This window comes from Aricia agestis, chromosome 2 (genome assembly GCF_905147365.1).
Source record: "Aricia agestis chromosome 2, ilAriAges1.1, whole genome shotgun sequence".
Classification (NCBI taxonomy): domain Eukaryota; kingdom Metazoa; phylum Arthropoda; class Insecta; order Lepidoptera; family Lycaenidae; genus Aricia; species Aricia agestis.
Window position 1 is genome coordinate 4,848,311 of NC_056407.1, and position 27,971 is coordinate 4,876,281.

General features: G+C 37.1%; 1 protein-coding gene across 1 annotated transcript; it reads right to left on the bottom strand.

Moving 5' to 3' along the window:
* Positions 1-24,878, bottom strand: LOC121736352 (zinc finger protein 91). Its single transcript, XM_042127499.1, has 21 exons — positions 24,841-24,878; positions 18,706-18,837; positions 18,374-18,429; positions 18,207-18,294; positions 18,016-18,119; positions 11,013-11,189; positions 10,691-10,811; positions 10,220-10,375; positions 9,650-9,767; positions 9,308-9,449; positions 8,937-9,044; positions 8,726-8,858; positions 8,347-8,462; positions 2,550-2,636; positions 2,253-2,344; positions 1,530-1,623; positions 1,328-1,438; positions 903-1,053; positions 474-578; positions 221-326; positions 1-131 (listed from the first exon to the last, which is right to left on the bottom strand). Exons 1-21 carry the CDS (start codon positions 24,847-24,849, stop codon positions 1-3), a joined length of 2,337 nt encoding a protein of 778 aa, XP_041983433.1. The 5' UTR covers positions 24,850-24,878.
* Between the last annotated feature and the right edge of the window lie 3,093 nt (positions 24,879-27,971).

Sequence of the window (27,971 nt, forward strand, 5' to 3'; positions counted from 1 at the left end):
TTACGACTGCGACTCATATTTTGTAGGTATAGAGAAATAGTCTTGCACTGTTCCTGTGTTTGGTCGGATAATACTTGGCCAGTTATTGCTATAAGTGCTGCTGGTCTCGGGACGTGGTGCCTGCATGATACCTGTTCAAACGGCCAATTGTTTAAAATATCTTGTCGCTTATAATTTTTTCTTAATAATTTGATTTTAATTAACGAATACATTATCATACCGACTCCGCGAGGAAACGTGGAATCCTCTCGAGCTATGTTTGTTCGAGGCACATCATTCAGTAAGGACAAGGCCCTGGCAGAATTGGGTACAATATTTGTGGTTCCCTGTAACAAAATAGTTCTCAGTCTATTTCCTTTGGGAGGTTGATGATCATTAAAGCTATGTGTTTCAATTTAGAAATGGCTGTTGTAAATAGCATGTGGTAAGTAGTACAATTTATTATAATTAAATGTAATGTTTACGCAACGCACCTGAGCAAATGAAATCATGGTAATGTCGATAACATTTCGTTGTTGAATGTTTTTCATTTTCAGATAGTTCAGCACTACCTCTGGTGATGGATTCAGCCCTTCGATCTGTAAGTAAACTTAATTTACTCTCCAAGCTTTCTTTGTGGTCTTCTCCACATAATATTATGTTCCAACCGCAATATTAATTATTACAATTCGAAATATACTCTTTGGAAATACACTTTAATATGTTTTCCCTTAATCTGAGGCCGGTATAAATAGTCAGTACTGAAGATGCATCTCGGTCTCAAGACACGGTTCAGGCTCTGTGATTGGTTGGCTGTCAAAATTTGGACCAATCATAGAGCCGAACTGCGTCTTGAGACCGAGATGCATTTTGAGTACTGACTATTTATACCGGCCATAGTATTTATAGTATATAGATGTCACCTCAATGACGGCGAGGTGCTCGGGGTGCTTGAGACGCATGTGCGTACGCAGCTCGGCGCGCGCGCTGAAGCGGCGCGGGCAGCGCTCGCAGGACCACTTCATACGGATCAAACCGCTGTGGATCTGACGGTGGTTGCGCATTGTTGCCGCCCTACGTATACGGTGAGTCAAGGTCTTTCCCATATCTTATATGTAATTGGATTTGAGTTACGACGTCATTGTCGATTACTTAAGTAAATTTTGCAGCATATCAGAAAAAGACAGCAATGAGCAAGTGCGCTCAGTGCTGTTAAAATGTCTTCATTTGTAAGGTGCATTAAAATTGAGTGTATGGATTTTCGAATACCATACAAAATATAATTTTTACGTCAAGTACAAGTTGAGATATTTTAAATTCTATTAAAGTCAACAAATTAATAATTCACCTATTGAAGGATACGCCACATAATTCGCATCGGTAGCGGCGCTCGCCCGCACCTTGCGTGCTCGCGTGCGCGTCATACGAGAACATTTGTTGCTCTTCATCATGAACTTCCCTAGATAATATCAATTGCTGTAATAATTTGGTAATAATATAAAATTAAAATTTAAATTTTTATGTAATTAAAATTTGATAAATGTTCATACCTGAGATGTTTTTCCAAATCTCCTAACTTATGTACTTGGAGGCCACACTTCCCGCAAGTCATACACTTCTCTTCTGATAACAACTTGTTGATTTCTAAAATTAATAATGAGTTTTAGTTAGGTTACGTATTGGACTATTTAGGGTAGGTTTATATTACAACAATATACAGTGTGTAACAAGAATAAGTGATAATACTTTAGTGTGTGTACGTGTATCTTGTAGAGAGTTCACTGTGAAAGTAGCAGCGCTGAAAGACGAAAAATTTTTTTCACTTTTGTATAGGCAAAGGCCCGAGCGGCACGAGTTTCCCCATACAAAAGTGAAAAAATTTTTAGGTCTTTCAGGGCTGCTACCTTCACAGTGAACTCTCTACAAGGAACACGTACACATCCTAAAGTATTATCACTTATTTTTGTTACACCCTGTATATATGAAAATGTTTAATGTCGGAATTGGTTGGAAACTAACACTTTCAAAACCTCATATCATCAAACTAATCATATGAACTTATCCCGCTTCCAATGAAGTTAAATCTTCTGACACAAACTATCAAGGCTATAATAGGTACATAAAAAAAAACTCCACAGCCGAACATATAACCTCCTCTTTTTTGGAAGTCGGTTAAAAAGCCTTAGCGATTTATAAAACCGGAAAGCTTGACAAGGAAATATGGAGAAAATTTGGATAAGGAAGTCAGATAAAAAATAAATAGCATAACTTACCGCCAAGTGATTGATCGGAATGTTCTTTCAGCCTGTGCTTATAAAGTGCGTTTTTATTCGCCAATAGTTGGTCGCAGTCTCGACAGGGTATTCTATGTAACAAATACCGATAGTATAACATAATTTTAAATTTTATTAATGCTGACTTTAAATTAATTTCCTTGTCTTTTCTTTTCTTTATCAGCCTCATTCTCCATATTAAGGAAAGAAGATGACAATAACTGCTTCCCTTGTAGGTTTTTCGGTAACTTTACCATTTTATAAATACATCTAATAACTAATTGTTATCAGACTTACCCATAGCTTTCTTTCTTTATTTTAGTTATTCCGTCGTCGCCCGCACTTTTCCCGTGAACTTTTTTCCTATGGTACGCCACACTCCAACTGGTAAGACAATTTTAGAAATGAAATATGAATGCCAATCAGACATTTTAGATTCATGTAATTTGTGCATGTAATCTGGGGGCACGGGAGTGCCCCCGCCAAGATGAGCCAAGCGAAGCGCGCAAAGGCACTACCTACCTTTTCTCGAAACGTTTCGTCGTATTTTTGAACCCTCGTAACTTTGGTTTGAATAATGCCAGATAGTTGAAATTTTTAATATATAATGACATTGGTATAGTTATTAAATGCGCAAAGTTTGAATATCGTAGCTATTATACTTTAGATTTTATAGGTGTCCAAAAACCCACAATTTGGTCACTGACTCACCGATCATCAAAACTGTTAGGGTACTTCCTGAAGTCTTAGAAAGCTGAAATTTCGTACGTAACATGATATTAGTACTAAAACAACAAAAAAATTATCAAACCCAACTTAACCTATATCCGTCACATTATAGAGCAAAATTAGGCAAAAATTTGTGTTTTTTGTATGGGAGCCCCCCTTACTTTTTTTATTTTATTTTAATATTATCATTAAATATTAAAGTAGACATATAACTAAGGACTTTGAGAAAAATTCAAGTACCTACCTGTTGCCATTATTGATATAGAGCAAATATGGCAAAAAAATTTCAACTATCTGGCATCATTCAAACCGAAGTTACGAGGGCTCAAAAATACGACGAAACGTTTCGAGAAAAGGTAGGTAGTGCCCTTGCGCGCTTCGCTTGGCTCATCTTGGCGGGGGCACTCCCGTGCCCCCAGATAATGTGTCAGCCGCACGAGAAGAATCTAAAAACTCTACACATTAGTCAAAATCGGTGGCTTGGCCATTTTGTTATTCGCCAGGGCTTTGAACTTAATACTAAACTAAACTAAAATACATAGGAATGATAAATGGCCAGGCCACCGATTTTGACTAATGTGTAGAGTTTATAGATTCTCCTTGTGCGGCTGACACATTATAATATTATTATCAAATATTTTGCCGTGCTTTAGGGTAAAATTAAGGTTTTTAGATTTAGGGTTGAGTATGTAAGGTTAGAAACTTGGCTCTACATGAGATCTCACTACTTTTTGACACGACGAACTATAATATTATGTTCTCATCTTGGCAACATTTTTACATGAAAATGTTTTTGGTGGGATTACGTCATGTTGACAGATAGACATCCTACGTAGCATCCTACTAAGTACTAATATTATAAAGGCGAAAGTTTGTTTGGATGTATGGATATTTGTTACTCTTTCACGCAAAAACTACCGAACGGATTTTAATGAAACTTTACAATAATATAGCTTATACATCAGATTTCAGAATAACACATAGGCTACAATTTTAACCGACTTTCAAAATGAGGGAGGTGTTCGTTTTATATGTTCAACGATTACTCCGCCGTTTGTAAACAGATTTTCAAAATTTTTCTTTTGCTCTATAGGGTATCATCCCAATTTGGTATTATATTCACAAAAGTGGTGATCTGATGAAGGAACCATAAGTAATCGAGGGAACTCCTTAAAATTTTTAGGGAAACATGTGGTGACTTCGGTTTCGTGAGAAGTATAATTCTAAGCTTAAGCTACCAACAAGTAAGATTTTGCACCGAGGTATACCTGGAATACCGTGGTTCGGAAGGTGCTGAGAGAACTTCGGATTCTTTATAGATACAAGTTTGGGAATTTCGGCGTTGTTTTAAGAACGGAAAGCATACCGTATGCTACTATGCAAATTATATTCATCTTTATCATCATCACTACCATATTATACAATGCATCGTCCCATAATTATGAGCCTATTATGACCCTGTTATTGGTACTTTTCATAGTCTTTTAGATCGAGACTCGAGTTTGTCAAGCGATACTTTAAAAAAATATACTTAATATTATAAACCTGAAGAGTATGTTTGCTTGAACGCGCTAATCTCAGGAACTACAGGTCCGATTTAAAAATTATTTCAGTGTTAGATAGCTCATTTATCGAGTAAGACTATGGCTATATATTATCACGCTAAGACTAATACGACCGAAGAAACACAGGAAAATGAGGGAAAATCGGGAGAAACATTAGAAATGGTTTATCTCACGAACTACTGGAGCAATTTTTATGTCAATATTTGGCACAGATATAGAGTAGACCACGTGAAGGCAGTAGGGACATACGCTATTTTTATGGGAAAATGTACGGTTTCCGTAAAATTCCTAATTTAAGCGGGCGAAGCCGCGCGGGACATATAAATAAATAAATAGCCCTTTTATTCCATATTTTTACAGTGTTTAAATGTTCTATATTAGTGTTAGTATTTATTTTTCTAATATTATTTCTTATAATTAGTGTTAGTATAGATTACTATTTAATATGGACCTCAGTTTGGGTAAAGGCCTCCTCCATCCTCTTCCACAACTCCCTGTCCTTGCCTGTCTTTATCCAGTCCTTTCCTGCTATGCATGTTATCTCATCAGACCACCGTTTTATTTGTCTACCAACATTCCTTTTCCCCTCTGGTCCTTTCCATCTTGTAGCTTCGATAGTCCACCGCTTGTCTGTGTAACGTGAGATATGTCCAGCCCATCGCCATTTAGTAGAAGTGCGTGCTTTAGAGCATCGGTAAGTTTAGTTTTTTGACGAATACTTTCACTTTAAATTTTTTGTATTTTTCTAATTTTCATCATGCTTCTTTCCATTGATGATTGGCTGCATATAATTTTTTGTTTCACTTTGCTCGTAAATACCCAGGTTTGGAAACCATACAGCAAACAGGGTAACAAACATGTATCGTATATCGTCTTTTTCATGTGTAAGCTGTACTTCCCTTTTAGGATTTCTTTTAATGCCCAGAATTTTCTCCAAGTTGTGTTAATTCTTCTTGTTACTTCTTCTTCGTTACTCGATGTTTTAAATGAAATTTGCTTCCCCAAATAGATGTAGTCATTAACGTATTCTATATTGTTATTTTTGATCACAATTGGGCGGTCACGATAATTAGTTAAAATTTTAGTTTTGTTCGCGTTCATTTCTAGGCCAATTTAAGAGCTTTCGTAGTCGAGTGATCTCATCATATCCTCTAAATCTTTTGCAGTTTCAGCTATTATGACAATATCGTCAGCAAACCTGAGATGGTTTAAGTATCGTCCATTTATATGTACTTACTCCTTTATTTTTCCAGTCTAGTTTTTAAAAATATTTTCAAGTACTGATATAAACAGTTTTAGGGATAGGGGATCACCCTGCCTAACTCCTCGTTCTATATTTATTTCGTCACCTCTTGTTTCTAATTTTACTCTACTTATACTGTGTGTATAAATATATTTTAAGATGTTAATGTATTTATAATGGATATTTGATTCTTGCAGTGCGTTCCAGATTGAGCTGTGACTAATAGTGTCGAAAGCTTTACTGTAGTCAATGAAGGCCACATACAGGGGTCTATTGTGTTCTCTGTATTTTTCTATTATTTGTTCTAATGTCTGTATGTGGTCCATTGTGCTAAAACCTGATCTGAAACCCGCTTGTTTTTAGGTTGTTGTTTGTCTATATCGTCAGCTATCCTCTTTAGAATAATGGATGAAAATAATTTGTATGTACTTGCTAGCAGGCTTATAGGTCTATAATTTTCTATATCCAAGGGGCTTCCTTTTTTGAAGAGCAGAATAATCTGATGTACACCATTCTTTTGGAACTTTTTCCTCGTCTAGTATCTTATTAAACAAAAAATAATAAATGGTAGGTTAAGATAGGTGCTCCTATTTTGAGGGCTTCGTTACATATTCCGTCTGGTCCAGGACTCTTCTCAGTTTTTAACTTTTTTTATATGTTCGTTACCCTCGGAGTTGTCAATTGGTCTAATTATGTCGGTTGTATTTGTGTGAGTAGTTTCAAAATATATAGTGTCAGTGTTATTATGTTTCTTGTAAAGATTTTTGTACAAGTTTGTTGCATTATTTATTACATCTTTTCTTGATTTTGTTTCCTGTGAATTATGTTCGAGTTTTTGTATCCATGATTTGTGCGTAGTTAATTCTTTATAGGCTCTTTTTGCGCTTCTAAAATTGTTTATGTTTCTTGAAATAGTCTCATGTCTGTGCTTGTTATAGTCTTTTCGGATTGATCTACTAGTCTCTTTGTATAGTTTACTAAGTTCTGTTTTCATTTCCTTTGTTTTATTTTTTGCCAGTAGTAGTTCCGTGCGTCTTTCTATAAGTTGGACAGTTTCTTTAGTAAGAATATTATGTTGGTGAGGATGTTCTTTATTTTTGCATTTTAAGCTCTCGGTTATTCCTTTTTCTAGAATATTATAATATGTTTGAATATCAATTCTATCTGTTTCTATATTTTCTATATGTGCTTGTAGGTTATTAATGTAGCTTTTGATTTCTGTTTCTGTCTTTGGGACATGAGATGGTGCTCTAAAGGATTTTCTGCTCTTTATTTGACGACCTAAAAGTAGTGTTGCTCTCATTAATCTATGGTCAGAAGGAAATTTGAATTTGTTAATTACCTCAATATTAGTTATAAGTTTATGGTTATTTATCATTATATAATCTATTTCATTTTTAGTGTTTTGATCGGGTGATAACCATGTCCATCTGCGACTCTCCTTCTTTTTAAAGAAGGAGTTCATTATTGACAATTTATGTTGATAAGCAAAGCTTAACAGACGTTCACCTCTTTCATTGCACATCCCATACCCATATTTTCCCATTACTGGGTAGTAGTCTGTTTTTGGGCAGCCTAATTTGGCATTGAAATCTCCCATTACTATGATCTTTCCTTTAGCCATAGTATGAGCATCTTCAATGTTCTTGTAGAATTTGTCGATTTCTTCCTCTGTTGAACTTTCAGTAGGCGAATACACTTGGATTATAGATAAGGTGAAGCATTCAAATTTTAATTGTAAAAGAGCTACCCTTTCAGAGATTCCTGTAAAGTTTGTAAATTGTAATGTTGTTCTTATATTTTTTCTTTATGAGAAATCCCACTCCATGTAGTCCTTTAGTTTCACCTATGTAGCTAAAAATAAAGTCACTGTACTCTTCGATATTACAACCAGTTCTACGGACTTCCGCGAGACCCAGGATGTCCCAATTAATGAATTTTAGAGCATTAGTTAACTCGAGAAATCGTTCTGTAGATGCAAGTGATCTAACATTATAAGTGCAAATCTTTAGGGTTGGTTTGGTGTTTTGGTCTATATTTTTCTTTGGCGGAGGGTTGTAGTCTAATTCCCCACGAGGACAAATCGGGTTGGGGAATCGCGGGACATATAGTTTTGTATAATTGAATTGGCTGACCATTTCGACGCCTAAAGGTGCCCATACACGGGATAATTTGTCGTTTTGATCGATCCTCAAGAAAATCGTCCAATCGATCTTTTGAACGTAAAATCGTTTGCGATATTGCTACACACGTACAATTTGTCGTTCGATTTTAACATCGAGAAGATAAATCGTTACGATAATTGTCCCGTGTATGGCCATCTTAACGTAAGTTACCACATTAATAATTTTTCTAACAAGATGCTGGTCTAGATGTTTGTTAAGTGCTGTTTAGCAGTTCTTGATGTTATTTTAATCATGCGGATTCGATGGTCGAAATTCGAAGCTAGTAGATTAAGAACGGTCAACTCGTAGCTGCAACGTGTACTGTAAACGTAGGCACAGATTTCCAAAAGACCAAGAGTCTTGGGTTTGCCAAAACATGAAGGTTCTCTCACCAGTTAGGGAAGGTGGATTTGCAGTCGTTGCACTGGAACAGCACATCTTGGTTGTCGTGTTTCATCCGCCGGTGTACCTGTAAGTACGTCCAGTGCAGGTACGAGCGCCCACAATCCTGCAATAAAGTATTAGATTGGTAATTGGTTATGTCTAGCCAGATGTCTGTGAAGTGTGAGCAAACCTAATGATTTTCGATGCATGATTCTCCTTTGCTTGGAAGTTCTATAGGTGCTGCGTAAATGTTATAATTAAGGTTTAAGGTTGTATTGTTTTTGGATTTGAAGGTACATATTTTATATGTACTTATCTTATATCCTGAATTTCAGTAAGGTCCATGTCCATGACATGACACAGTCAAGGAATGTTCAATAGTCTAACCTCGCATAAAAAGTGTTTGGCGACGGGGAATCCCCCGTAGCCGAGTATACCCGCGTTCGGTCCGGCGTTATTGGTAGCAACATCCTTCTCCTTGCGCTTGTAGAACCCGTGAGTCGTCTTGTGGGTAGTACATCTGCAAATTTATCATCACCACTCCGAAAGAATGTAATATGAATAATAAGGGTAGTCAAAGATCCATCGTGCTACAAACCTGGAGTAGGTTGCAAAACTAACTTTGCATATGTGGCAGATGAAAGGATTTTTAACTCCTTTATGTATTGTCCTGTGCTTGTTCAAAGCGTCCTCCATGTAGAAAACACTAGAAAAAAGAAGACTGGTTTTATGATTTTATGAGTAACATATCAAAGCCGGTAGTCCCTGGAAAGTGGAATTTTTGATATCATCTTTATGATGGACGACTTCATAAACATACTCAAGATGCTTTGTTGTGGTGATTATTCAAAATTCTAAATTCTAATACATTATAGTATCATATCATTATAATATTCAATATTAGATGCGGTTTCTGTTAAATCTAATAATCAACTTTTTCTTGTTTTTAATATGAGTGTTAAAACTAACTCCTCGCAGTATTCGCATCGGAACGCCTTCTCTATGTTCACAACACGCACTATGGCCCTCGCCACATCGTCCACTGTCTCGAGCAGCGCGGCGCTCTCGCTTGTGTTCACCTCACGCTCTATTGGATCATTGTCAGAACTCTCTGAAAAGGTTCGGATTTCTAATATTGAAAAGATTTAGATTCTTCGTAATGTGTAAAAATACGTTAACGTTTGTATATATTACTACCTCTAAAACTTTGAAATACAACAGCACGCTATCCTATGACCTATCCTTTAATTACCTATCCTAAACCCTTTAATCTAATACAAACACGTTTAAATAATATCACGTTATACTAACTATTCACAGAATTCTTCGTCACGATGCCGGTAGTAGGAGACAGCTCTTCTGCTTCGGTCTCCTTTTTTACTTCTAGCGCGAAAAGTTCCAAGCACTCAGTCGACATTGTTACGTGCTCCTTTAACACGTAAAATATAGTATTCATCATATTATCTGTCTGTGTTTAACACAGAAAAGGGACCGGAGACTTGACTCCAATAAATACAAAGAAAGTCTCATTGCCATCTGATCCATTTGTCAAATCCCAGGTTTTCCACGTTGTATGCATGGACACGCGTTAAAATAAGTTCATAACTTATCTGTCTGTAGAATCGCTTTCTTTTGACATGACCTTTGTACCATCGAGGAAATTGATTACGGACCTACATCATGTGGTTGGCTTATGTCAATTCGATGTTGTGATCGGTTGGATGGGTTTGACTTAACGCAAACAAATTACTTAGGTCCGCCATCTGCCTAGGAATCAACTTTTCTGATAGTACCAAGTACCAACGAAATGAGATTACTATCATAACTCCACGGTAAAATAACTGTGCAGTCTGTTGTTCTTGCAGGAAAGGACATTCTTACTGTAGCTTCAGCGGGTGTGGCGAAGGCGCGGCGGCACACTGCGCAGGCGAGCACGAGCCGCGGCGAGGGTTCCTCCTCGTGCGAGCGTAGGTGCATGCGCAGCCGCGACCGCCGCGTCAGCTGCTTCAGGCAGATATGACACGAAAAAGGCTTGATCTGGACGCAAAAAGAAACCATCCGAAGGTGAATAGAATTTACGTGAAAGAAAACGTCAAAGGTGAAAATTTAGCCTTGTATAATGCCACGAGCATTCTTTGTAATTTAACTGAATATTTTATTTCGTTGCGGATCTCGACAGTTTATCATGTCTTTCGGGCACCTCTAAGATCATATCAAAATGTTTGTCGTGCTTGGTTAGGTACGTAAGGTAGGTACGTACGTAGTGGGAATGCCGAATGTGTAGTAGGCTAATGCCTGTTTAGAAGAAAAAAGCTCTTAATTGAGTATTAAACCTTTTGGGCTAAACCATACCTGAAGATGTGTTACACTATGCTCGTCTAACGTCTGTTTGTTGAGGAACTGCTTGCCGCACGTGACGCACACATAGCGGCGCGTATCGGTGTGCGTGCGGATGTGCTTCGTCAGCGTAGCTCTGCAAGTAGGTAAGTATACCAAAAATGTATCATAAATAATACAATGCCTAATCTAACATTCTTAAAAAAGTTAGTCAAGCGAACTATGTTTGTCAAAAAATTCTTATTACGAAATGAAAAGTAAATTAAACATCTCCTAAATATTATAAGGGTTATGTTTAGTCCAATACTTGCTTGTGTGCGTTGGTTAGTGCTCTTACCGCATAAAGAAAGTCTTTCCGCAGCCCTCCGTTGGGCACTGCCAACGTTTCTTCTTTTCGTGTTGAAAGTGCACGTGGTCGAATAGTTCCGTCTCGCTCGGGAACGTCGCGCCGTCACATTGTGAGCATAGGTACTCTCCGTCTGCAGTTATGTTGGCGCTAGGCTCGTGGAATTGCCTGTCATATTTTTTATCACGGAATAAATTTTAAAAACTATAACGAATACCTCATATCCACTTAAAAGATACCAAAATTAGGTGAAGGTCCTGAGATGAGTCACTGGCTAGGCTTGGGGCCGTCGAGAGTCTCATTTATGGCCCAGAACCGGTCTGTGGTATACCTCCCAGTACCACAAAGCAAGTGTTCAAGGAATGGGGTCACAGACTAAGGCCCGTATTTTTGGTCAGTACTTAAGAAGCGCCTCGGCCTCAAGGAACGTTTCAGGCTCTGTGATGGGTGAACAGAGGCGAACCGCGCCTAGAGGCCGAGGCCCTTCTTAAGTACTGACTAAAAATACGGGCCTAAGCAAGAAGCAATGGGCTGAGAGTTGAGACCCCTGGCCTTGAATACTCTAAGGCACTAATTCCTGGCTTCAACAAGAAACTATCAGAATTAGTGCTCACCTTGGGTAGGAACCAATTAAGAATCCTCACCAGAAGCCTAACTGGGCACTGCGAGCTCAACATACACCTAAACAGAATGGGTATTTGAAGCATAACGACTTGTAGATTCTAAGAGGAGGATGAGACACCTATTCACTTTCTCCTCGACTGTCCTGCTCAACTACAGAGCTAGAACAGGTACCTTGGTCGCCACGAATACTCATCCACAGAGGAAATTCATGGCACCAACCCCAACCATATCGTTCAATTTATGTGCAGTATTGGGTCGGGGATGATACTCTAGTGCGAAGGAGTCACAATAGATCCTTATGGGTCGCAGTGACGTCAGGGCTACAGCTTTTTTTAACACAAAAAAAGAGAGATGATCGTCACTCGTGAGTCTTTGCCTCCTATACTTGAAAACATATTTTCAACTTGGGAAAGTGCTTGAATAGCCTAAATTAGCCTGTTTTAAGCATATTCTATACGAGGGCTGCTATTTATGTATCCGGAATTAAAAAAAGAAACAAACATATATCATTTAATATGGTTTTATTGCTTTTCAAAATATTCGCCGCGATGATCGACACACTTTTGCATACGCTGGAACCAATTTTCATAGCACTTTTTCCATTCTGATTGAGGTATCTCCAAAACGTGCATTTTGAACGCATCAACAGCCTCTTCGCGGCTCGAAAAACGTTGACCACGTAATTTGTTCTTCGCGTATGGAAATAAAAAGAAATCGTTAGGTGCCAAATCAGGGCTGTACGGCGGATGGCCAGTCAATTCGATCTTTTGACCCTCCAAAAACTGAGTTGTTTCAGCTGAGGTGTGACAGCTAGCATTGTCGTGATGTAATATGATTCTGCGTTGTCGGTTGTCCTTTCTTATTTCTTCAAAGACTTCTGGTAAACAAATGGTCGTATACCATTCAGAATTAACCGTTTTACGATTCTCTAATGGCACTGTAGCCACATGTCCATTAATTCCAAAAAAACAGGCGACCATTTGCTTCAAAGTACTTTTTGCACGAGTAACTTTTGTTGGTTTCGGCTCATCTTGGAACACCCACACCGTTGACTTTTGTTTAGTTTCGGGGTCATATGCATAGATCCAAGATTCATCACCTGTGTAGATATTATAAACGGCTTTTGACGTACCACGGTTGTATTTTTTTATCATTTTTTTGCACCAATCGACACGAGCCCGTTTTTGATCGATTGTCAAGTTGTGCGGAATCCAACGCGAACATATTTTTTTTACAGCCAAATGTTCGTGTAATATCTTATGTATGCTCGTCATACTTATGCCTAAGGACGCCTCTATCTCGCGATATGTAACATGACGATCACGCATTATTAGTTCCCGCACAGCATCTATATTTTGTGGGACAACAGCTGTTTTTGGGCGACCTTCTTTATTTTCATCCGTGAGCATAGACCGCCCACGATTAAACTCACTGTACCAGTGATAAACAACGGTTTTTGATGGTGCTTCATCTCCAAAAGTTGCGGTGAGTTGAATAAAGCACTGTTGTTGATTTAGCCCACGCCGAAAATCGTAGTAAATCATTGCACGAAAATGTTCACGCGTTAAATCCATGGCAAATGAAGACACGCAATTTTCAAAATGACGCCACAATGGAAAAATAATTGACAGTCACATGAAACAAAATGTATTCTTCAACCAAAGAGTTCTATTTTCAAATGTTGTAATTACTTTTTAAATATTGTTCTTGTAAGTGGCCAGTTCCGGATACATAAATAGCAGCCCTCGTATCTATTATCTATACTATCTATATATATAAAAGAAAGTCGTGTTAGTTACACCACTTATAACTCAAGAACGGCAGAACAGATTTGGCTGAAAATTGGTAGGGAGGTAGCTTAGAGCCAGGAGACGGACATAGGATACTTTTTATCCCGTTCGACAGCGTTCCTGTGTGACTTGACATGAAACGTCAGTCACTATAAAACGTGGTATAACAAAAAAGAATCAGACTTGGAATAACAAAACGAAAATGACAGCTATGTAATTGACGTAAAATGACAGCTATGTAATGACGTATGGATGACAATTTGATATTTGTAAGAAATCAATATTAAAACTAAATTACAATAAAAACTAGCGTAAAAAGAGAACAGTTTAAATATAAAAAAGGTTGTCATCCAGACTGCTGCCTTTAGGGAGAGTGCCCAGAATACTAGCCACATTGCCCCGCTGTAAGGCCAGGCTTAATCGCTGGCCAAAATACGCACCAGCCCTCTGGTCACCTGTGCGATCTATGAGGCGGGATGATATAAGATTGAAAAACTTTTTCATATCATCCCCCCACGGGCCTAACGTTTCAAACGCAAGCGGCAAAAATATGTAGTCACGGCTTAAAGATACATATTTTCGCCGCTTACGCGTTTGCGCTTCGGACGCCGCCGCACCAGCCGTCACTGAAGTTCCATGTAAATAGGAGGCCGCCAGTGTGTCGACACATGTTGCGTCCCACACCAAGCACCTCCCACTTTTCCATGGAACTAATGTTAAGCCGTCGGGTCTCTTGCCATCATCACGGGCAATACCATTCGGCTCTAAAATAGCCGGAACGTTGATGGAGACAAGAGCCCGACGTACAACATCATTCAATGCCGCGTGGCGCGACAGACGACCAGCGCTCCGCTGGCAAGAAAGCCCATGGTGACCCAGACGATCTACCATAGATCCACAAGGGCAGCAGTGTGGATGGTTTGTTGGCAAACCTAGTCGCAGACTGATGGCAAGGGAGAAGGTGGTATTGTCCAGTAACGTGCCTAAATTTGGAGATGGAAGTGCTTGGAGCCAGAGTCCAGATTCCCAAGTTGCAGCAGCCAGAAGACGGGCCCGCTCAGCCGCGTCGGAACTAGAGTTAACTAGCTTATCAAATACAACACGGCAAAGCGGCTCATCCCAAAGACGCTGCAAACAAATGTTGGCTGGAACGGCCCCATTGGCACTAGCTTCTCTCCAGGCCTCTAACGCGTCACTATAAAACGGAAAATCAAAGTTGCCAAAAGAAGGGGAGAGAATTTGGCGGGTCAATGGACTGGTACTATTTACTGAAGATAGAAAGGCTGGAAGAGCAACATCTGACACTTTCCTGATGCCGATGCCCCCAAAGCGAATAGGGAGTGATGCTTGGCACCACGCCCTATCCGTAAGTGAACAATTAAAAATATGGGTCAAAATTTTACGGATGGCTGCGTCAAAAGAGGCCAAACTATTGGTAAATTTCCAAACTGGAGAACACCTTAGAAAGTAGGTAAATTTTGGTACAAACAAGCAAAATTTGATAATTTGAAAGGCCATATGAATATTAATTTTTTCCAAACGATCACAAGAATTTTGAAATTTCAACATTTGTTCCTCTAGGAATAGTGGAATTGACTCCTCCAAAATAGGAGCTCCTAAAAGGCGCAGAGCGTATTTATCTATTACTTTAATACAAGGGGCCAAAGTATTAAAATTATTAACCACAGCGGTTTTAGACTGAGTCGTAAATTTGTCACTAAAAAAAAGCTCGCATTTGGAAAAATTAATACTTAAACCAATTTTTTCCAATTCGCTTATTAGACACTTTAGGTCATTCCAAACGGTGGAAGGAGGGCCTGCAATGGTCCCATCGTCAAGATACCAAATATTTAATTTAGAAGTAAGGGTCGAAATTATTGGATGAATGGCTAAACTAAAAATAGCCGGCCCAAGGGGATCTCCCTGCTGACAGCCAACCGCAGAGTCGATCAAATGGCCCATATAAACGAGTTGAGTAGGCGTATTGTAACACTGCCATATAAAGGGATAAATGTCGGGTACCTTGTCTAAGCACTGATTAAGCAGGGCACGGCGGTCGACCGAATTAAAAGCATTCTTGATATCGACTTTGAGAACTACATCATCGTCACAGTTATGTATGAACCCCCTGAGGCTGTGGACAGCAGCTTCACAACCGCCTTTGCAACTGAAACCTAATTGAATCGGTTTGAATTCCTTAATCAATTTGGGGTGAATACTTTTACAGCAGATTTTAGCGACTATTCTACGAAAAGTGCTACCCACAGCAATTGGACGGATTCCGCCATCTTTTTTTCTATTAAAACTATTTCTATTAAATAAATAATTAACAAGTGGATTGAAGTGAAGTGAAGTTTAATTAATAATGCCGCGACCAAGACGATCGAATCTTTCCCGACAAAGCCGTAATGCAAGAAGAATACAAAATACTGCAAATGAAAGGACTGAAGAAGAACAAGAAATTGCACGTGAACAGCGCCGCAATAGTATGGCTCGACTTCGTGCTTCTCAATCACGAGAGCAAAGTGAAGCAGCCCGTGAAACAGCTCGGTTGGCAATGCAGAATCGTCGAGCGAACAACAGAAGTCAACAAATAGATAATTTGCGACGCAGAACAAGATATTTAGCTGATTTGAATCGAGCTGCGTTTCGATACGATTGCAGCAATGATTACAGCTTGCATCCTAGCGTTTGCATTGGGCAAATGGACGTTGTTTGCGAGTATTGTGGTGCATTAAAGTTTTCCGGAGAAACGCCTGGATTATGCTGCGTTAATGGTAAAGTGAAATTGCCAGTGTTGACTCCGCCACATGAGCCATTGTATTCATTGCTTTGCGGCGAAACACAAGAATCACGCCACTTTCTTGCAAATACTCGAAAATACAATAGTTGTTTCCAAATGACGTCATTTGGGGCAGACATTATCGAAGAAGGAGGTTTTAATCCGACATTTAAGGTATTTATTTTTGTACTTACATAGAATGTAGTTAAAGAATAACTTACTTTATCTATTGGTATGTATTATACTACTCTCCCACAGAAAAAGTGTTTATAACCCAGTTAATACTGTCTGGTTTTTATTTTGTAGATACAAGGACAGATTCACCATCGAATTGGATCATTACTACCTTTCGAAGATACACAGAATAAATTTTTACAAATATATTTCATGGGCAACATGGAAGAACAACTTGATCGACGCCTAGGGATCAATGCAGGAACCGGCGAACTTCGTACCGCCTAACAGTCAATGAATGTCGTGTTACTTTTTAGCTGAACTAATTTAGGCTTTGATGAACGTAAAACAATGATACAAAATAATATATTTATATAGATAGAAACAAAAAAGTAATTGATAAATTGATTGATTGTATATATAAAAGAAAGTCGTGTTTGTTACAACACTTATAACTCGAGAACGGCTGGACCGATTGCCATGGTTTTTGATTTGTTGGATGTGTTTCCGTCCCGAATAGCAGAATACATCTTAAAAACAATGAAAACTTGATATGTGTAATGAATACTAAATCATTTCAATAGATGCTGATTTGTTTATTACATTAGTTGTCCAATCCTGTCAAATAGTGTAACAACTATTTTTTTTTTGGAGCTTATGGCCTGGTTGCTGAGACCTTTAAGCCACAACTTTATTTTTTTCTGAAGACATCATGTGTGCGTTCAGAAATTTATTTTTTGTAAAATGTCTACAAAGTTCAGGTACTGTTATATTTGTTTGTTTTAGACATTAATTTTCGAAAATTATTTATTAATTATTTAATTTTTAATTCCCGAAAATAATACCTAAGATTTATTCTACAGTAAAAACATAAAATCATCGGAAAGGAACGGAATTTAGGGAATGAAAATGCCACGTCCTAAATATATTATTTTGTATCATTGTTTTACGTTCATCAAAGCCTAAATTAGTTCAGCTAAAAAGTAACACGACATTCATTGACTTTAGGCGGTACGAAGTTCGCCGGGTCAGCTAGTAATATTATAAAGCGGAAGAGTTTGTTTGTTTGTTTGAACGCGCTAATCTCAGGAACTACTGGTCCGATTTGAAAAATTCTTTCAGTGTTAGCTAGCCCATTTATCGAGGAAGGCTATAGGCTATATTTTATCACGCTAAGACTAATGGGAGCGAAGAAATAGTGGAAAATGTGGAAAAAATGGGGGAAATTATTTGAAAGGGCTTATTTGAACGCGCTAATCTCAGGAACTGCTGGTCCGATTTGAAAAATTCTTTCAGTATTAGATATCCCACTTTTTGAGAAGGGTTATAGCCTATAGGCTATATTTTATCACACTAAGACATAGAGCAGCGAAGAAATAGAAAAAAATGTGGAAAAAACGGTGAAAATTATTTGAAATATTTTAAATTTGGCATGTAGGTAGATGTTATGACGTAGGCATCCGCTAAGAAAGGATTTTGATCAATTCTACCCCCAAGGGGTCAAAATAGGGGATGAAAGTTTGTATATAATAATACTTGCTAACGCGAGCGAAGCCGCGGGCAAAAGCTCGTATAATATAATATAGTACCTATTTTCATAAAAATCAATTTAGTAATATCTTACATGTGAAATTTTAGTCTCACTTTGGAACTAAATGCCTCGTCACAGATATCGCATGTTACAATTCGCGGTTCTGTTAAACTCTTGCCCTTCTTCTTTTGAGGTTTCTGAAAGAAAATAGAAATTTCATTACTCGCTAAAAATTAGGTGTGCCAATGCCCAATACGAAATTAATTCACAAAAGACAAACAGACCTTTGCAGAATCCACCTTTGCGTTTCTTTTTCTTTCTCGCTTTCTACATTTGTGAGCCTTTACAGCCTCCGCCGAACAGAGTATTTGTCTATATAAATATGTAGTAGTTTAATTATAAAAATTAGCCATTCCTTATTGTGCTTAATTAACAATATTGTAATACTTACAAGCACTTGTTACACTTTGGCTCTTTGTCTGGTTTTGCTCCAGTTTTGACGTCAACCTAAACATTAAGAAGGATTATTTAAAATGTTTGTCTGGATATACAAGTAATTGTTTAATAACGTCCACTAATGGACGAGCAGTGAGCTTGTTAAGCTCATTGTCTGATGACAATCATCATTTATTTTTCCAAAACGGTGTTTTCTACCAATTTCCCCAACAGAAATTGGTAGAAAACACCGTGATTTGCTTAGATTTTTTAACTTCTTTTTTCGCCTAAAGAGGTCCTGTCAATGTTAAAATTCTGAACAGAGTCAGTAGTTGCATTTTGCCTTACTTTATCAGATGTTTGTTTGTTTTGGTTTCCTTGTGCCTCGGATTCCGCCTGAACAATCCATATCGCCTCCTCATCACTGCTATCCATGATCTCCTGCTTCACCTCCGTTATCAAAACCAGTGGCGACTTAGCCTAGATTTAAGAAGATAGGTATATAAAATCTTATATTATATTTATCGATGATAAATATAATATAAGATAATATATTATAATCGACTATACTAATTACTAAGTCATTTTGTGTAGCCATAGTTCGCGTACATCTTTTATATATCGCTTGGTTAAACTGAGAGAGTTCAATCAACGACATGGAAGTATCTTCTACCAATAAAAATAGCTAGTAGCTACTAAATACTAATCATGATTGACAAAGTATCTTTGGTGGACCCTTGGACCAGACGGTCATCCGTCAAAGAGACCTTAACTTTTGACATTTGGCGCGGTCGCATTCGACAGCTTGGGGCTTGACAGGTTAAATCCGCAAATCCGAAAATTACCTGAGATGACAACAGCCTATAGGCTATAAGTTATTATATGTCTTTATTGTTTAAACGTACTTAATATAAATCTACGAAGCAACCTATCCCACTGCTTATACTTTCACTAAAATTATTATTAAAACCAACTAGTACTCTAGAGCCTAGAACATGGTCGCACTTTCTCTGCCCATAAAATTTATTTATTTATTTATTTATTTATACTTTTTGCACAATGTACAATGGCGGACTTAATGCCATATGGCATTTTCTACCAGTCAACCATTGGGTGGTAGCAGAGACAAAACTAAAAGACACAGGTGCTTTCTGTTTGGAGAAAATAATCGATGTTCAAGAAATAAATAATGTAAATCCCGCCGACGGAACAAAAAGTTTTCCCGGGTCTGGATGTGTATTAAATATGTGTATGATATAATAAAAATCTTAAATATATGTATAGTATAAAAGTATTAAATATATTTCCGTTGTCTGGTACCTGTAACACAAGTCCTTCAGGTACTTAGCACGGGGCCAGACTGACGTGGTGTGAAGAGTCCATAGATATTATATTATTATATATTATAAAAAAAAAAAATAAAAAAAAAAAAATATATATATAAACAATAAATACTGATAAATATAATAACAAATATTAGACATTCTATATATATCAAGTTACACATATATTTACAATATACTAATACTACTATGGCGATATTATATATAACCAATACTATACAATATATACATTATACATATTATTATACATAATTATACATAAGTTCATATATACATCCATATAAAACACTGAGTAACGTATATTGTATTATACTTATGATTCTGCCAACTTATTTAGATAGAGCAGCCGGACTCTACGTTTAAACGTATCTCTGGTTGGGCTTAACCTGATTTCCGGAGGTAGGGCGTTCCACAGTAAAATAGCCTGGACGTGGAAGGAAGAATGGACTAGACTGGAGCGGTGAGGTGGACAACGGAGACGCGCATTATTTGAGGAGCGGAGGGTTCTTTCGTGATTATCGCAAAGGTATTGGAAGTGTGACTTTAAGTAAGCCGGAGAATTAGGGGAATTCAGGAATGTATAGAGCATACACAGGGCTCGCACTGAACGACGTTGTCGCACAGGCAACCAGTGCAGCTCGGTACGATAGGAAGATACATGGTCATATTTCCGGAGATTGTATATAAACCTAATACAGTTGTTAATGAGTCGGTCATATTTGTCAAGCTTGTCAGCATTGAGGTCCAAATAGCACACATCACCATAATCTATAATGGGAAATATAAGAGACTGGACCAGTAGAGTTTTAATATGTGTCGGTAAAAAGTTTTTGTGGCGGTAAAGCGAACGTAATATTCCCGTAACTTTCCGACAAACTGAAGCAGTCTGTGTTTGCCAATCGAGAGTGGAGTCTATGTGTAATCCGAGATCTTTTACACTCGAGCTGAAATTAATTACAGAGCCGTCAAAGATTACTGGTGGAAGATATGCTACATCTACCCTACATATATTACGAGGACTACCCAGTAAGATGGCTTGACACTTACGAGGGTTAACTGATAGACCAAAGTTTTCACACCAGTCCCTAATGGCTTCAAGATCCATGTTAATTTCGTCAATAGCCCTCGTCAAATTATCAACACTTGCTTGACAATAAAGCTTGAAATCGTCTGCATACAAATGATACGCGCAGCGAAGTCTGAGAGTAACATAATTAATAAATAGTGAGAAGAACAAAGGAGAGAGGATACCGCCTTGGGGGACGCCAGTGTCGAGATCACACCAGGATGACGCAGAATGATCCATGCGTACCGACTGTTGGCGCCCTCGAAGATATGACGAGATCCATTTTAGAACCTCGGTTGAGAGCGGGAGGCAAGAGAGAATAGCTAACAAAATTTCATGATCGACATTATTAAAAGCATTGGAGAAATCTATTAAAACCATAACAGTAATTTCAGAGTTTTCTATGGCTACTCTTACATCATGAGTAACCTTTAAAAGTGCAGAAGTCGTACTGTGTCCAGACCTGAATCCCGATTGTAGAGGAGATAAAATGTCGTTCAGGTTAACAAACCTGGACAGTTGTTTGAAAGCACAGGCCTCGAGGATCTTAGATAGATAAGGAAGGATGGATATGGGACGATAATGAGAAGGATTAGTGGGATTAGGAATTTTTGGTAAGGGACAAACATAAGCTTTGCGCCATTGAGATGGGAATTCGGAAGCCATTAGGGAGTAATTTACAATGTGGGTTATAACTGGCATAAGTTCTTCTTTAATGTGAGTGACCATTTGTCGGCTTATCTCGTCACAACCTATAGCCTTTGAAGTTAGTGACATAATAGTCTTATTAATCTCGTCTGTATTAATTGGAGAAAATCGGAAGGGAGATATGTTACGTCGGGGTAAACTATCTAAAAAGCGAATTGTCCGGGATTGGGTTTCAACATCAAGCTTGTGAGTTGTGGAAAAGTGTTTGTTAATATCTTCCAAACTAATTGTCAAAGGTGGATCCACTTGATGTGATTTGCCTATGCCAGAGGATTTTAGGAATTTCCAAATATTTGGAGTTGAAGATGACAAATTTTGAAGGATGTGGCGGCGTTTAGCATTGCGTATCATTTGGTTGCAGCGATTTCTAGCTATTTTGAAGTCCGTCCAGTTAGATTCCATTCGGTTTCTCTTAAATTTACGGAAAGCACGGTCCCTACGCTTCATCGCATTACGGATATCATCCGTCAGCCATGGAGCAGGTGGATGCTTCAACTTAATTTTTTTAACAGGTGCGTGTTTATTATAAAGTTCTGTAACATTTTCGTTGAATATCCTGACCTTTTCATCCACAGAAACGGCATCAAATAGTGGACCCCAATCGATGTTTTCCGCGTCGGAACATAATTTATTAAAGTCCACTCGCGCAAAGCAACGTCTGTGTACGAACCGAGGAGGTGGTCTGGGAGGCTTTAACATGTACGAGAGAAAGATCAAGTCGTGATGGGAAAAACCTGGAGCAGGGAGTTGACCGTGACTATGAGCGAGTGATGGATCGGAGACGAGTATTATATCGAGCCAAGTGTCATCACTATCAAAGTTGTGATGAGTAGGCTGTAGAGGTAGGAGATGGAGACCGGAAGATCTAATTAGATTATTAAGCTTAGACGAACGGGGTGAGGAGTTGTTGGAGAGGTCAGTATTAAAATCACCCATTATGATGTGGTGCGCATATTCGGAACTCAATGAGTCTATGACCGACTCGATATCAGAGAAGTAGTCGACGGTTGGTGGGCAGTAAACAACTCCAAGGGCCAATTTAGTCCCTCTAACTACGACCTCGAGAAACATGTATTCGGCCTTGCAGTACTGTTGAGCATTAGAGGACGCAATTATTTTGTGCATTAAATCTCGACGGAGATAGATTGCCACCCCACCACCACGTCTATCATTGCGGTCGTTACGGATCAAAACAAAACCAGGTATCGAAAAGGAGGTGGACAGAAGGTGAGGCTTAAGCCAGCTCTCGGAAATCAGTATAGCATGAGTGTTATTTCCAGAAAACGTTTCAAGTATGTCGCTGTAGTGACTTGGTATGCTTTGCGCATTTATGTGACATACGTTTAGGAGTCCACTGTTTTGTATGTTGAAATTTTGTTCTAATGTTTCACCTAAAGTTTTACCTACAGAATCAAAACTATCGTCCGTAAGTGAACCCATAGAATCGTTGGCAGAATAAAAAGAATCATTATCTGATACCATAGACATAATAATTAATATAAAAATATATTATTATATATAAATATTTATAAAATATGATACTATAATATTATATTATTTTATAAAACAATTTCTGCAATTGAAATTAAAAAAAAAACTTAAGTACTTTTGTCGCTGTACCACCCGCCAACTGACTTACATTCAGAATAGATATTATAGAAGTAAAAAAAAACAAATTCCAATAACACTATTTGAACATTTTTGTAAACTTCTTGTTTTGATCTATAAATTATTCAAGCAAAGAGTAAAACAAAAGAAAATAATAAAAAAAATGAACAAGTCTGACATTGAAAAGCTAATGCAACGTTTGAGCCTCAATTATTATAAGTAAAAAAAAAAAAAAAAGTCACCTGTCAATATATTTTGACAGCTAATTATTTGACAACCGATTTTTACAATTTATGTTTTGTTTATGTTGAAGAAATTACCAGTTTACCCTATTTATTATAATATAGTTGTGAGTAATGAAGTGTACAAATTACAATACAAGCAAACAAACAAATGGACAGTACTACAAATGACAAGATTATGAATTACTTACTACCTATAAGACAAACATGATGGATAGAAGTAGAAATAGGTCGTAGTTAGATATAAAAAGTCAAACAAAATAATAATTACATACCGAGTTGCATAGCTTTCCGACAGTGAATTATTAAAAATGAATATGATACACCTAAGATGATGTCCCTGTGAATGCTTTGGGGTATTTCATCATAATGGTCTGGAGCTCTTCTGTAGTGAACACCTTATGCCGCTTACCATCTGAGGATTTTATGGTGACAACTCCATCATGCGTCCAGCAAGCCTTCACACCAAAGTGCATTCGTGCCATGTTGAACACAGCCTGACGGGTTTTAGTAAGGAACTCCTTTACTGAAGTTGGGGTGCCTTTAAGTTTGGTCTTAGCCCTCCAGACAGCAGCCTTGGTGACATATGTGGCAAACTTAATCAGAACAGGACGAGTTTTGTTTGGCTCCGTGCTGCCCAGCCGATGACAAGCCTTGATTGATGTTCTAGTGATATCCTGCAAACCCAGTTTGTGTTGTATAGTGTCCAGGAGAATAGCCGTGCAATTCTCACCGCTCTGTTCGGGTATCCCGGAAAAAATAAGGGTCTTTCTGCGGGACCTAGTCTCAACAACATCCACTGCCCTGGAACATTCAGCAATCTGTTTTCGAAGAAGACCAAGTATGGAGAATGTTATGTCCCGAAAAGTACGGAATTCTTCTGCAACCTTCGCAACGGTGTCCTTAGCAGAACCGCACTGTAATTGGGCTTGGAGTTCCTCCATTTTTCTTGAAACCAGTTCTTCAAGGTTCTGCTGGGCTTTCTGTATCTCCAATAATTGTGACATATTCAGGTTGGTGAAGTTCAAGTCTTTTCAAACCGTGTTATTATTTCAAAAAGTCAGCTAGCAGGTGGCCTCTCAAATATGGGAAATTGGTTTACATATAGTTTTGCAACTATTAAACTTTCATAAAACTGTACTTATTTTACTCAATTTCTTTATAATATTGTTTATAATTTAGGTAGAATTAATTAATTTCCATAAATAATTACGAGATGTATGTTTCCACTTTTTTGCACCTACCCGAAAAAAAATTATATCCCAATGGGATTTAGACATAAGAATTAATATGCGTTATCGCTACCTATACCAATAATAATAAAGAGAAAAGCTTCCATTGCTTGCATCGAATAGGCATAGAAACAACTGGACGGATTTTGTTGATTTGAACGTATCGAACACGTCTATTTTTTGTAGTGGGAAATTGTGTGTAGCTCCCTGGGGATTTTCTTTTGCGCGTTGTCTGTTTTAAAACAAAATCTCTTTAAAAATGTAATTATTACTATTTAACTAACCTCATCCATAGAATTCACTTCTTGAGTTGCTTTTTCATTGCAACCTAAAAAAGAAGACCTTTTTAACGACATAGTAACAATAACTAGGTCTAACGGCCGTACGTTTTACAATCGCTTAATGAAGATTTAGAGAAAAGAATACGAAGTTCAGGTCAAAATCTTTAAAAAATTAACGTTTAAATCAACGACATTAAATTACGTTGATTTTATGCAGATTTAAAGTTAATCTCCATAAAATTAACATAAATCCATAATAAGTAAATTTTTACTCAAATTCTTCATAACACGTATCAAATCTAATTTTCATTTATAACCTGTATCAATTTCTTGGTCACTTTTCTTAATTGAACTCCTTGTTCTTTTAGCCACTGGCGATGGTTCACGTAATAGAGTCTCTGAAAGGCAATATAAATTTAAATAAAACCGCCATTATACCTTAATTAAGTAGCCACTAGAGACTATTTATTTTCAGTCCGGTTTCGCTACAAGTTGTATAGATCGATTTTCTCTTCATCATGAAGAAATCCTATCAAATTGGCTGCATTATTATAATTTCGGTTTTTTTGTTTTTTATTGTTTAAAATTCACCTTTATTTTCTTCTTCTTCTTTAATAAGAGGCTTGTCTTCAACTTTATGATGAACAGCTTTGATATGACATTTGAGCCACTTATTTTTAGCATACCCTGGAACGTGACTCGTGAGTGAGTATAATTAAATACTAGCTATTTGACCGAGCTTTGCTCAGTATTCGATAAAACACGAATAAAATGACATTTTCTAAAAATGTTTCCTAGCTAGATCGATTTATCGGCCCCGAAACCCCCTAGGGCCCTATATACTAAATTTCATGAAAATCTTTGGAGCCGATTCCGAGATTCCAATTATAATATAAGTACTTATACAAGAATTGCTCGTTTAAAGATAAGATAATAAGATACGTAATTTAGTAAAAAAGTATTTAAAATTAGACTTCTTTTATCCTAGTTTAGAAACGAAAACAGATTATCGATTAAAATAAATACTTACTGAAATTTAATTTCATTTTGTATATCTCTAATCTCTACTGTAGTTTTAATACAATATAATGTGTAATGTGTGTCTAATAAACTTTAATATGATTTTAGAAAGGCAGGTTTACCATAGTCACAAAGTGGACAAGGATAAAGAGGTCCGTCATCTAACTCATGTTTGTGTTCATCTCCATGATCGACCACTTGAGAAATGTTCTCAAACGCTTTATCGCAAAATCTAGAATAACAATATTTATAATAAACAGATGTAACAGCTATTTTATACGTGTTCCAGTCGTTCATTAGATTGAAAAAGAGCTCTACCTGCATATTAATTCCTTATCCTTCATATCGCACTTTGCATTTTTACCTAAAAACTCCATAACAACTTCGTCCTCTATTTTATCAATATTGTCACAGTCAATGTCTGGTTCGATTATCTCAATATCATCAGAACATATATTATCGGTATCAACGATCACAACATCATCGGGTTCTTTTGCATTTCCTTTAAAACTTGATGTTATTTCCTTATTAATCTCCTGTTGGGCTTTAGAATTCCCTAAATTTTTACCATTGCTTAAAATTGTGTTTAAATCGATACTTATCTTTTTTAAAACAATCGGCGTGGTCTTTTCAAATATAAATTGTTGATTATTTTGTATTACTAAATATTCGTCGTTATTTAATGATTGGCTTGGACTTTTCATGATGCTCGGTTGAAAATTATTACATAAACATTGTGTACACAGAATTTTCAAATGGGTTACATTTTTTCTTTGTTCTGTTCGATGAATCATTTGATCTTCTTTATCAAATATATATGATTTTTCCATTATATTGCTTATGATTTTGTCACATATACAACATTCGTAATTTTTCGCACTTTGGTCTGGTTCAGCTTCTACTTTATGTGTGGAATTCTTTTTTACTTGTCCCAGTGGATCAGTTTTTCTTACATGCTTGCGCTTTTCGTGGTTGCTATTTTTACTCTCTTCGGATGGAAGGGAATTAACAGGAGAATCTTTAAATATGTTAAGTATATCGTCTCTAGTCATAAATTTGTTTTGATCTGTCGCCGTTGTATTCCATCTTAATTTTATATCATTTTTGCTATTTTGATCAATAGCATTGAAAACAGTAGAAGTGTTCATGCTTAGCTCTAAGTATTTGTTAAAATACATTTCAAAATGTGAAGAGTTACTGCAATGAAGTTTGAACGGCAGGCTATTAACAAATTCAGATGTGGGAGTAGAAGAACGAAATAACTGCGGACTTTCAGGGATAACGTAGTTTACTGTCGTAATTTTTTCTGAAAAAATGATTTCATCTTCGCTGGATCCTTCCACGTATTTAACAAATGGAATCTGTACAGCGCTCAAATCTATTATTGTGTCTTCATTATCAAATTGTATTTGTGATGCTTCAATTTGTGTCCCATCGCCTAATACGTATTCTAGTTCATAACACTGAAGCGTATCTTCTTTTCTACTGTGTGTATCATCTTCCATATTCAATAGGAAAGTATAAATATTGTCCTCGAGTGATACTGGTTGGTTATTAGTAACTGAATCTAAATCAATATCGTAGCCTAATAGTGCCCTGTGAATGAATATGAATACCTATATAAGCACTTGAGTCTGCGAATAATAAAAACTATTTTATTATTCGTAGATTTAAGTCTTTGGTTTTCATCAGTCAAAGTCAAATGTACAAGAAAGGAGCGTTTAATAATATACGGTACATATTATATTATCAGGTAATTAATATATAACATTCTTAGATTCTCTAAAGCTGTTTGCTGGTAATATATTTCCTAGATTTTTTTTTCTTTAAATTAATTAAAAAATTAATACTCACTTCGCATTATCTAAAAATGTTTGAAAACTATCGGTAGGATTAATTCTTAGGGAAACTTTTTCTCCATCATTGTTTTCCATGCATACAATGAGTGGTTGAATGTCGTCCGACATTGTCCCAGCTGATACTCTATTAAATAATAGTTAAGTAATTAAATATATAATATTATTTTTAGTCCTTCCTAATATAATAATATGTCTCCGTTTGTCTGTCTTAACGCACAAACCCTTGGAACGATTTTGTTGAAATTTGGTCTGGAG